This window comes from Danio rerio, chromosome 1 (genome assembly GCF_049306965.1).
Source record: "Danio rerio strain Tuebingen ecotype United States chromosome 1, GRCz12tu, whole genome shotgun sequence".
Taxonomy (NCBI): domain Eukaryota; kingdom Metazoa; phylum Chordata; class Actinopteri; order Cypriniformes; family Danionidae; genus Danio; species Danio rerio.
The window spans coordinates 44,071,484-44,084,562 of NC_133176.1; the positions used below are offsets into that span (position 1 = coordinate 44,071,484).

A 13,079-nucleotide genomic window follows, 5' to 3' on the forward strand; every position below is an offset into this window, starting at 1 on the left:
AACCCTGACTTTTTAACATTGTCTATTCTTGCATTTAAAAGGGATTTGAATCATGTCTAAGAACCAGAAAAGCAAAATCACCACGTGCAAACTGCATAAACAACACATCAAGAACCACACAGAGCACCACAGGCAAGCACCAAATGCTTTTTTTTCCATTCAAGAATTATTTGAAAACCTATTTTATTTTCTACAATGCATTGTACTCAATATTCAGTATAAAATGCTTCCCAAATCAACATGTTTGTGTTTTGTTGGAATTGAGAGCATTATTTGTAAGTGACTGTGTATGGGTTCTCATAATGACTGTTCATTTTAGAGAGCCTAATCTCTCAAAATCTCATGCCATGAGTCACAGGGTATTTAGGCCTTTGCTTTGCTTTTGAATCCAACGAATCTGTCAAGTTTGGTGACAATGAAATTTATCAAACTGGTCTCTATAGCAACAATCAGACTGAGCTCGCTTGTCATTTTCCATAGCTGACATGATGTCATGCCTGATTTGATTTATTAACGTTACTGTAACTTTACATATACAGTACGCTTTTGCAACTGCCAGATGCTTTTATTTAAAGAGACACATTACATTCAACCTATGTATTTCTCAGATCATGAATTCCATGTGAATTAAGCCCATGACCTTGAAGTTACAGTACTACTGAGGTGATCTACGGTTTGTGCTACAGAAAGGCTCAATGTTAATGTAAAATGACTTTTTTATTCTACACACTCAAATAAGAACAGAACTGTATAGAGCTGTCCATGTGCTGTTTCCTTGAGAAAAATGCCAACACTCATTTAAAATACTATTACAATTAGGGATAAAATTAGTACTACTCACTAATATTGGCACCTATGGTGGGGAAATTATCTTCATTATTTAACATATTAATATATACTTCCATTGATCTTTTACAATTTTTGTACGTCTATGGTTGTACATTTTAACCATGACCTGTTTCTCAGATGTATACAGACAGGGAAACAAGCCAAACTCACTCAGTCATTCATCACAATGCGAGCAAAACAAAAGAACTAAGCTATGATTTGTGGAAAAAGAGGTTGTTGAGCTTCACAAAATGGCTATAGGAAAACACTGAAAATGCCCATGAGAACAATAATTTAGAAATTTGACAGGAAGTATTATGAATCAGCCTGGAAGAGGAAATATTGGTTTGAGAGGGGAAAATCTACCAAGAATTGGTTAAAGAAGAACTGAATAATTGCTTAAATTGGTAAGAAAGTCTCCAAAACTACAATCATCCCTTTTTTCCTTTCTTTTTTTTGTAAGCAAATTATTTAACCCATTAAAAGGTTGGTTCAACCCAAAAATAAACATTTATTGACTATTTACTCTTCCTTGAGTTATTCTAAACCTTGTTCTTTATTCTGTTGAACACAAGAGAAGATATTTTGAAAAGTGCTTAAAACCTGTAACCATTGACATCCACAGTAGGCTGAAGTCAATGGTTACAGGTTTCCAGCTTTCCTCAGAACATTTTCTTTTGTGTTCAACAGAAACTCAAATAGGTTTGCAACAAGTGAAGGGTGAGTAAATTTTCAGTTTAGGGTGACCTATGCATTCAACTGTCACTATACATATTACAGAAGTACATATTTAATATATTGTTTGTCTAAACCCAAACTTATCTTATTTAACTATATGTCATATGCAGATATCATGTATCATTGTCAAGTTTGAAAAAATGTGGTGACAGTTGATTTAGGGGTTAAATCAAGGGCGTAGATTGAGTGTGGACCAAGGGGGGATGCATCTTCTTCAATATCCACCAACTATTGAAATGTCTCCACAATTAATTTAATTCACTTAAAAAAATGTGCTCTCAATATTAACCTGAGACATGAGGAAATGTGGTTAAATCACGTTCTCTCCTTGAGTCGTATTACCCCCAAACACATATAAACATTGTGATTGGCAGTGACTTGCCCTGCTGTCATGTGAGAGGCTGTAGATGCGTTAAGATGTAACAGCGACAAAACTGCAGTGGAATTTCTGTGCAAAAATAAGGTGTGACACATACAGGAGAGGATACATTCATTTTCTTGTCGGCTTAGTCCCTTAATTAATCTGGGGTCGCCACAGCGGAATGAACCGCCAACTTATCCAGCAAGTTTTTTACGCAGCGGATGCCCTTCCAGTCGCAACCCATCTCTGGGAAAGATCCACACATACACACTACGGACAATTTAGCTTACCCACTTCACCTGTACCGCATGTCTTTGGACTGTGGGGGAAACCGGAGTACCCGGAGGAAACCCACGTGAATGCAGGGAGAACATGCAAACTCCACACAGAAACGCCAACTGAGCCGAGGATCGAACCAGCGACCTTCTTGCTGTCAGGCGAACGTGCTACCCACTGCGTCACAGAGAGGATGGCGGCAGCAAAAAAAAAAAAAAAGTTAGACAAAGGAGCTTTTTTCAACGTAAAGTGTAAGCACAATTTACGTTTAAATGCAAGTTCACTACTGAATGAGTCCATCATGATAATGCCGTTAATACTTTTGTTTTTTTCCATGCTTTAATGCACAGTCTGTCATTATAGCATGCTGATACACAGCAAAATCCTCTGAGCAAAATGTACTCAGTTTAGAGAGTATTTGGTCCCTCATTAAATAAGGGAAAACAGGTTGGTAATAAGTAAAGCTGCTGTTTGTGAAGTTGCTTAATGATCCCTTGCTGAGATTTTGAGAGATTCAATGTATTATATTTCAGCTGATTTTATCTAAGGCTGTGGCTGTAGTCAGTTTTAGTTTTGGGTTTCTCTTCAGTGTTCATCATCAGTGCTCAATCATCATCTAATTAATCATTTCATTGTCTCATTAACTTGAGTAACTTTATCTCAATTTAGAGATGGGTGATTTTAGAATTAGACATCTAAACTGAGTAAAATTTACTAAGAGGATTTTGTTGTGTATAGTCTGTGCATAATATGCCCTGAAAACGAACTGCAGAATAAACAGATATATGTAAAAGTTGGGTTGGAGGGGCTGGATTTACTCATCCCCAACAATGTCAAGAGCAAACCTACGCCCTAGGGTTAAATCAACCTTTTTGACAGCCTTCTTTACTTCAGAAAAAGTGCCAGGGTAATGTAAGCTATATGTACCTTTTAGCTTTTTTAACTTGCTGCCACCCCAAGACAGTCTTGTACCTTTTCCATGAGTGTATATAACAGGTAAAGTTATAATCAGAATTATTAGCCCTCCTGAATTATTATCCCTCCTTTATATTTCCCCAATTTCTGTTTTACCAAAATAAGATTTTTTTCAACACATTTCCAAACATAATAGTTTTTAAATAATAACAGATTTATTTCATCGTTGTCATGATGAGAGTACATAATATTTTGTTAGATATTTTTCAAGACACTTCTGTTCAGCCTAAAGTGCATTTTACGGTTAATCAGATTAATAAGGCAAGTTTGGGTAATTAGGAAAGTCATTGTATAATGATGGTTTGTTCTGTAGACTATCGAAAAAATATAGCTTAAAGGGGCTAATAACTTTGACCTTAAAATGGTTTTAAAAAATAAAAAAATGCTTTTATTCTAGCCGAAATAAAACAAACAAGACTTTCTCCGGAAGAAAAAAAATATATATATAGGTAATACTGTTAAAAGTTCCTTGCTCTGCTAAACATCATTTGGAAACACGTTTAAAAAGAAAAAAAAATTACAGGGCTAATAATTTTGTGCATATACTTGTGAAAATTACGTGCCAAATACAGGATCACTACGTCATTCAGCGGGAACATTAAATGAAGGACAGGAAACCGAGAAATGGCAGCACTAGAAGAAGAAAGCAGCCTGTTCCTCAGGGAGGTCAAAGAGCTGTTCAAGCTGAAAGGCCATAAATGCTCAAGCATCCTTTACTTAACCTGACATGAAGATGCGTATCTCTGAACTTACAGCAGATTGAACCTCACAGAATGAGTCCAGCAGGAAAAAACACCATAAAAAGGTCAATGAAAGCAGACTTTAAAGATAATGCATTGTAGGAACTGCAATATACAACCTAAGTAGCATACTGTAAATAACTCAACAAGTAACAAATGACTGATTTAAAATAAGTTGACTGTTGCTTTTCCGGCTTTTTCATTTATGTTATCAAATTTGATTTATATTTCAATAAACAAATAAATACTGCAGAACCTGCTCTCCACTCTGCCAAGATAAAAGTTTCCGGCCTGCCTAACTTGAAACTCTGATTTCTGAATTCATAAATATTAGACAATCATATCCAATTTCTGACTTGCAAACTCAAACAAAAGATCATTTATACAGCACATAAAGGCAGCGTAAGTGCCAACTGCTATACAGTTGAAGTCAGAAATATTAGTCCTCCTGTGAATTCTTTTCTAAATAACATTTAGGAAATATTTAAATAGAGCAAGGATTTTTTTCACAGTATTTCCGATAATATTTTTCTTCTGGAAAAAAAAGTGTTGTCTGATTTATTTCGGCTAGAATAAAAGCAATTTCAATTTATTTTAACTGTTTTAGGTCAATATTATTAGACCCTTTAAGCAATTTTTTTCGACCGTCAACAAAACATACCACTGTTATAGAACGACTTGCCTAATAACCCCAACTTGCCTAATTAACCTTTAAATTGCACTTTAGGCTGAATACTACTATCTTGGTAAAATACTGTCATCCTGGAGTGCGTTTCCCAAACAACAACATAACTCGCGACTAAACTATCATAGTACGATGTATTGTTTTGGAAAAGAACGATGTAGTGACGAGTGTTTCCCAAAACTGTAGTTGCTTTGTCGCAGATCCATTGTTTGAACCACATTAGTTATAATATAAAAATGCCCATAATGATGCTCTAAACGGGGTAAAACGGGGATCAATTTTTGGGTGCAAATTCTTTTGTTTTACACGGACGCAACAATAGTGAAATTAAAAAAAAATAATAATTCAATATTAGTTTGGTAAAAACATGCACTCGTTTTCCATATTAACTGAAATTAGGAATGTCCAGATCCGATCACATGATCGGAAATCGGGCCTGGTCACGTGGTTTCAAACTCGATCAGAATCGGATGTTACTTCCCAATTAGGACTCGAACGTATATGTATATTTATTCTCATTATTTTTTAACACATCTATAGTTATGCGGTGGCACAGAGTTAGACCTCGTTTTGACATCACACAGAAACACCGAAGCATGCTGCATGACATCACTTTGTTGCAGAGAAGCTATTGGTTAAATGCCGGCAAAGTAGAACACGGAAGCAACTTAAAGTTGCAAGTATGTCTGTGGTCTGGAGGTATTATAAAGTTGATAACTTAAACAGTGTTCAACAACAGTGCTATAAATAAAACTTGGGATTGCCTGCTGGGTATTTTAATTTGAGGTGCTATTTGTTTTCATATATTATTATTTTTTTTTTATTTACTCTTGCACTAAAGTCCAAAAGTGAAGAATTGATGGTATTTAGTTGATTGTTGAACCTACCTCACAGAGTTGTTGAATGTTAAAATAAGGTGGATTAAATAAAGCATAAGGAACAGCTTGGATCTGTTTCTTCGCTTTATTCTTTTTTTATGTATTATAGAAGTATTGGATCGGGTTTCGCTATCGGTAGATACCCAAAATCGAATGACTTGAACTCAAAGGCAAAAAAACCTGATCGGGACATTCCTAATTGAAATACATGTAAACGACACATATAGGGTCTATGGTTCCTTTACAAATATTATTAGTATATTCCATATTCTATACTAAAAAATAAAACCACTTAGCAAAATATTTAAATCTCGTATATAAATCATGTAAACCAATAATGGTTGTAATTTAAAGTCAAATTTACAACAATCCTACTTAATAATTATTGTTATTAATAATTTTTATTATTAATTATGATTTTTAAATTATCATTATTATGTATATATTTATATTTTCAGTATAGATACATTTCTTAATAAATAACCTACTATAAATTAAAACCGTTAACATATGCTATATATTTTGTTTTCACAAGCTTTAGAGACATAACCTAACACTTTTAAATAAAAAGGTCATTTATAGCTTTCGGCTTGAGCCATGGCTGTGTTCAAAATGGCATAAATGTTTTCAAAGTGCACTTCAAAGGGAACACAATTGTCAATATAAAGATCGCTAAAACTGAACTGTTAAAATACATTGAAAGCAAGTTAAACGTAAGAGAGATGACTTTAATGTTTTTGTTGTTTAAACCTTTCTAAGTTTAAATGTTGAAGGGCTGGGGGGAGGGGGTTTGCTTCTAACTACAGATTAAAAGGTGTAGATGGAAGCCTACAAGTTTGCGATGCAGTTTGCGAATGTTCATTGTAACAATAGATTGCCAATAGAAATGCCAAATCAACGTACTATGTTTGTAAAAGTGGAACTTGCAACCTTAGTTGGCTAACGATGGCTTTTGGAAACCCCTGGCAAAGATAAAATTAAATAGTAAACAAAACTGTTATGTTTAGAAATGTATTGAAAAAAAAATCTTTCTGTAAAACAGAAACTAGGGAAAAATGTACAGGGTGGATAATAATTCAGGAGAGCTCATAATTCTCACTTCAACTGTATATGAATTTCTCAAACAAAACCCATCAGCACCCAATCTAGATAATTCAGCCTCACATGAAAATATCCAATGTGCTGTCAAAGTAGTTAAATTGAACGATGAAAAAGGATGATTGAAGTCAACCCCGTAGTGAGCGAGTCTGTACAGAGTTAATAATTTCAGCTCCTCTGACATATGGCACTTCTAATTGGCAGGCAAGAAGGCAGAAGCACTTGGGGCTTCATGTACTCGTTCCCAGCACAGCCACTGGTAAAAGCGGAATCAAATCAGCCGCATCGGTCGAAGGCTTTCCCCTCTGATCCTTCAGGAGCATGAGCTGAACTAACAGTAGCACAGCACCAAAGGCAAAGCAGTAATGTATTACATTTTCTCTCCTTGCCATTCCGTTCCTCACATTTTTGAATTGGAAAAACAATCGGAGCTCATTTGAAATCAATAGATTCAACGCAATACATAATGCATTGGAAAAGCTAGCAATTATGCTTTTTAGATCTCATCCAAGTAACATTAAGCAGAGCATTTGACGCTGGATGTGTTAGTAATCGGTTTGTGGTGGAACATGAAGCGTTTTCCTTCTGACACGCCGAATTGGAATCAATTACGAGCATTTTCATGAAAGCTTGTAAAGGCGTCAAGGTAATTTAATCTGTTCAGTATGATGGCGAAATAAATTGGCCAACTTTGCTTGAGATTCGTTTTATCTACCTGGTTTAAAAAAAAAAAAAAAGAGAAACATTTCCCAGACTAAAATATGAAACTTGACAGTTCCATCACTGAAACTTCCTTCCAAGTGGGGTGAATAACGAGTGAATCTATGACATTTTGAATTTGTAAGTATGTCAAACTCAATTTATTTTTTCACATAGCTTTGGTCCAAGTGGCATCCATCATCCAGCAGGATCAAAAAAAATGTAGGAGACTGTTTCAATTGCGGCACTTATTTTCTGACTGACAGAGAAGTTTCTCGCCCTTCTTCTCTCTCGGGCTCGCTCTGAGGTGATGTTAAATCTCACGGAGCTTCGATGTGGGTGAAGATAGATTCCTTCTTTCATTGCGTTTACAAGAATCTTTGAATGATTTGAATAGAAGCTCCATTTATACTCTTCAGCTCTGAAGATGAGTGTTTTCATTTCTCCTTTTCACTTTCAATCAGCTTTAGATTCTCCCTCACACTTTGTAATGGAATTGGATTGCGTATATAATCCCAGAATATGAAAGCACAAGCATAACACTTTGAAACCCTTTAATAATAAATATAGGGATGAGGTGTTTTTGTTTGGGGGTTGGTGGTTAGACAATAGTTTATGAAAATATACAATTCAAAAGTGCATTCAATGCTATACAAACAGTCATCTTCTCTTAGGGTTTATATGTAACCTAGTTTAAAAACAATACTTACAAGCCAGACCTCTCTATTTTTGTTTTAGTTCTCTTTTATTTGAATATTATACAAGCAGCCACTCAATTCAAAGCTGTGACTTTGAATTTTGAAAATTTCTTTGATTATTTAGTCTCTATAAACATGATGATTTAAAATATATATTGTTCTCCAACATGATTTCTGAATAATCCTATTATTCACATACAGTGCTCAGCGTAAATATGTACACCCATCACAAATCTATCTTTTAAATTCATATTTTTAATAGTAAGCTATATAATATTGTAATTGTGCATATATATCAAATTAATCAGTATTAAAGCCAAATCTTGAGCTTATCCAACAAAATCTTACAAAAACAGTCCAAAAACTAGTACACCTAAATTTATATGTTATAGAAAAATATTAAAATACAAATTTAAAAAAGAGGAAAAATCAAGAGAAGCCAAAAAAATTAGATTTTTTTTTTTTTGTAGAGTGTAATTTAATTTTGCAATATTTTGCTTGAATTTAATTGTATTTTCTTTCATTTTCTAAATACGTTTTTAGAATAATATTATTTTAATAAATATTTCTGTTTATAAAATCTATTTTGTTTTAATGCACTGAATTACATTGCCTATATTCACTGAGAAATGGATCAAAATGGGGTGTACTTAATTATGCTGAGCACTGTACATATAGCAGTCCAGTGTTTACAGCTATGGATTGTATAACATTATATCAAGTTGAACTTGAAAACATATTATTAATATTTTTAGTACCTAATTAGTAAATTATTTAATATATTTATTCATTCATTCATTTTCTTTTTCGGCTCTATTAATCTAGGGTCGCCATAGCTGAATGAACTGCCAACTTATCTAGCATATGTTTTATGCAGCAGATGCCCTTCCAGCTGCAGCCCATCACTGAGAAACACCCATACACTCTCATTCATTCACACATACACTACGGACAATTTAGCTCACCCTATTAACCTACTGTATTGCGCATGTATTTTGACTGTGGGGGAAACCTGAGCACCCAGAGGAAACTCTCGCAAACATGAGGAGAACATGCAAACTCCACATTGAAACGCCAACTGACCCAGCCGAGGCTTGAACCAGAAACCTTCTTGCTGTGAGGCGATCGTGCTACCCACTGTGCCACAGTGACGCCCTTATTTAATATTTAATATATCATATATATTAAGATTCTAAATAAACAGTTCTCAACCACGTGGCTGGGGCCCACTAGGGGGCCTCAGAAAACTTTGATTTTAAATAATTTAAAATAAGACAAAACAAGCATTAAAATAACTCCCCAAAATCATAAAAAAATTGACCAGCATTTTTTTTTTTAATTCATTTTAAGAACTAGGACTCTGATTAAAAAGAACACTTAAGAACTAATCCTGACAGATTGAAGCATTTGAGGTACTGGACTTGAATAAGTCGTAAAGTATTTATAAATTTTTTTTTAGATTAATCTAATTTATTTTTTTCCACTTTTATCAAGCTTTTAAAGAATTATTGAGTAGAATTTTTAAGTAAAAGCATGGCAGTTGAATATTTGTGTAATGGCGTTGACGTCCAAACTTGTAAGAACATTTGATCTAAACCTACAAATTTTAACAAATGTATACAACAATGACAGAAAATTATATGCTCTAAGAATGTTTCTCAAATATTGACTTCAGTTACTTTAGTAAATATTGGATATTTCCCCAGTGATGGGTTGCAGCTAGAAGGGGATCTGCGTAAAAACATTAGCTGGATAAGTTGGCGGTTCATTCCTCTGTGGCAACCCCAGATTAATAAAGGGACTAAGTCAAAAAGAAAACAAATGAAGGAATATTGTATATAAGGGTTTTCCTCTGACACTAGCTATTGCTTTATTGCATAGTGTGCTGTTTTTTTTTTCTTTGACTAACAATGCTTTAATAATGTTGAACTAGCGTTTAGTGCAACATTACATAAGCATCTGAGTCACGATGAAGCAAAAATATGAAAATATTTTCAACTGTTGCAAACAGTCTAAGACAATTACATTCCATTAGTTCAGATTCTGTCTTTATTTTTTTAAATCTTCTGAGTTGAATGTTGAACTGTAATTGCAAAATGACAAAACCTCAAAACAACGTTTAATCACAGCCATTTTAAACGATGATAAACCCACTTCAGAGACATGAAGAGAAAATGAAGTCACAGTAAAAAGTGAATTCAAGAGAAGTACAATCCATTTATTTGTTCGGTTTTGTTTGATCATCAGCTGTGCTTGTAGTGACCTGTCAGTCATTTTTGAGAGATATCACAAGTATATGGAATAGAAAAGGAGAGAAGCCCAACATCCATAAACACAGATGTTTCATAATATGCAAAAACAACAACAAAAAAAGTTGTTTTGCTCTAATAAATTTTACAACAGCCTCGTATATCATACTTTGCATTATATCACTATGATATTTTGAACAAATGGGAGACACTGTACAAGCACAGCCACAAAGCTTAAATAGTTTATAATCTGATAAATTAATCCTGTAGATAAATAACGGTCTCAATGTCATCATTGAAAAACCATGTACACATTCTCTTAAGTCTAGTCCTGTAAATACCTCTTTTATGGCATGTTAGAGAGCAGCAGTGCATTGATTCGTTTCATTGAAGGACAGTTAGGAACAGTTTGTATCAGAGCTCCGTTCAGGACTGTGCACCCTCCTGCAATACCCAAACACACCAGGGCAAAACTCTGCTCCATCTGTCATTCAGTGACAACCTTCTCATACTCCCTATCCAGCAGTGTCCGTTTTGTCTCTCTCAGCTAGAAAGGAACAGCATGCTTTCTGAGAAGTCACTTCTTTTTTTTTTGGGGTCACCATAAAAAGGAGACAACCTTTCATGTTACATAGCTCTCTAGTCACAATGACACAAGCCATATGTGCTAACTCATCATAAAAATATCTCTTGATATCTTCAGAGTGCCTGCAGCCATAATAAAGATAAGCCTGTTTCCTCTAATGCAGTACAGTGCTGAGGGTTTTTTTTTTCTCCTAGCATCTTTTGTACCACCAACATCTGTTGTCCTCGCAGACTCATGAAGAGCATTACACAACGAAGTAGGAAAAAATATCAATGTCTTTGTTGTGTACAGATTGTCAATGCAAAGATAGAGGCAGTGGTATTGTTGAAAACGAAACGTCTCTTCCTTGTCAACCACCTGTAAAAATTGCACTGGACGCTGCAAATTGGTGCCTCTAGAAAGACCTTTTCCAGGACTTGCACAGGATCTTTTGAAAAGCTCGCCGGAAGTCCTGGTTGAAGATGGTGTAGATGACGGGGTTGAGGGAGCTGTTGCAGTAACCGATCCAGAAGAAAAACTTGAAAAGGGGGTCAGGGATGGCGCAAGGCTCCCGGCAGATCCCATACAGGCTGTAGCTGAAGAAGAAGGGAAACCAGCAGACCACAAAAACGCCCATGACCACGGCCAGCACAAAGGTGAACCGCTTCTCGCGTGCCTGGGATATTTTTTTCCTGGAAATGGTGTTTCTCCTCTTTCTGCGAGATGAAAACAAGTCCAGGGATTTGCTGCTGGCTCGGGACTTTCGGCTGGAGTGTTTGGAGCTGGAGCTGTTCTTGCGGCTGGATCTGCGGTCTTTTTTCGATGGGGCCGTCTCATTTTGTGACCGCTTGGCCTTCTCGTCGGACGAGCTGCTGTCCTCGAGGTCAGCGTCTGGGTTATCCTCGGCTGGTTTGCGTTCGCCTGGCGATGAGGAACAGTGGCCATTTTCCCGTCTAGAATCCTCACGGCTTAAGCCGTTCTCCAAGCGTGGCGTTCCTGAGCCACCATCAGGATCCCGCCGCTTTTCAGACATATTTCGGGTTCTTGTTTTAGCCACCTGATAGATTCGGATGTAAACGAGGATCATAATGACACACGGGGCAAAGAATGACCCAATGCTGGAGTACAAGATGTACCATGTGTGGTCATTCAGCTGGCACATTGGTCTCCTCTCATCAACTGTATTCCGATCCATGGAGATGAGCGGTGGGAAGGAGATCACAGCCGAAATCAACCACACCACCACAATCATCCCCTTAACCCTGCGAGGCGTCCTTTTTAAGTTATACTCGACCGCCTGTGTCACAGACCAGTACCTGTCCAGACTTATGGCACACAGGTGAACAATAGAAGACGTGCAGAAAAGAACATCTAGAGCGAGATAGATATTACACCAAACTTCCCCAAAAAACCAGTAGCCCATTAATTCATTGGCCAGGGAGAAGGGGATTATAAGTGTGGCCACCAGAATGTCCGCGCTGGCCAGAGACACGAGAAAAAGGTTTTGTGGTGGCTTGAGTGCTCTGCTCGTTAAAACGGCGATAACGACCAGCACATTCCCCACTATTGTAAACAAGATGAGGAAGCTCACCAGCCCCGCGAGCCCTATAATGGTGGCCGGAGAATAGCTCGTAGAATTTGTAGAATTCCCAGAGGGTGTAAAATCAGTGTCTGTGTAAGTGTCCTCTTCGCTCGCATAGCTTAAGTTATGCATATTGATTTAGAAATATTCTGCTTTTCCAGTCAATCTCCGCGAGAAATTTTACTACAAGTTAATTGCAGGTTCCACTCTGTTTTCTTCTTACCTTGTGTTCTTATTTAATTCCCGTCCGCGTCTTTTTCTTCTCCGCACAATTCCTCTCACGGCTCATTTGGTTGCGGCTTTGAAAAAGAAAGCCATCCCGTGGTGAGTTTAAAGCATCTCCGTCTCTTACATCCGTGCGACCTGTTCGTTCTCTGGCGGGCGTCTCTCTCAGCATCCTCGCGCTCTCTCTCCACCCGAGCTGAAGACCGCGCGCCCTGCCCGCGCCCGCCCGGGACTCAACTATCCACGTGCTGACAACATTAAACTGATGGAGCGCCGCCCCGCCCCTGGAGACAAGAACTACCACCGACTGACTGCTTAGCGTCTTTTTATGTCTTAACACTGTACATTTTATATCAGCTCATTATAGGAAAGCAATGTAAGCAATTTCTGAGTTTCTATTTTTTAGTAGCCTATATAAACATAAGTAATATCTGGACGTACATGCTTTTGTATTTGTAAGGAATTGAAAGTGCAAAAAAAAT

General features: G+C 36.6%; 1 protein-coding gene and 1 long non-coding RNA gene across 4 annotated transcripts in view; both read right to left on the reverse strand.

Annotated features, from left to right (window-relative positions):
- Positions 1 to 12,836, reverse strand: part of LOC137490027 (uncharacterized) — a 29,664-nt gene extending 16,828 nt beyond the window's left edge. For all 3 annotated transcript variants that reach the window (XR_011010542.2, XR_012407377.1, XR_012407378.1), the window contains exons 1-2: positions 12,596 to 12,836; positions 2,218 to 2,380 (exon numbers count right to left, since the gene is read on the reverse strand). This is a non-coding gene — a long non-coding RNA (uncharacterized lncRNA). The remainder of the gene's footprint in view (positions 1 to 2,217; positions 2,381 to 12,595) is intronic.
- adra2c (adrenoceptor alpha 2C) lies at positions 11,206 to 12,504 on the reverse strand. Its single transcript, NM_207639.1, has one exon. It carries the CDS (start codon positions 12,502 to 12,504, stop codon positions 11,206 to 11,208), a length of 1,299 nt encoding a protein of 432 aa, NP_997522.1.
- Positions 12,837 to 13,079: the final 243 nt, after the last annotated feature.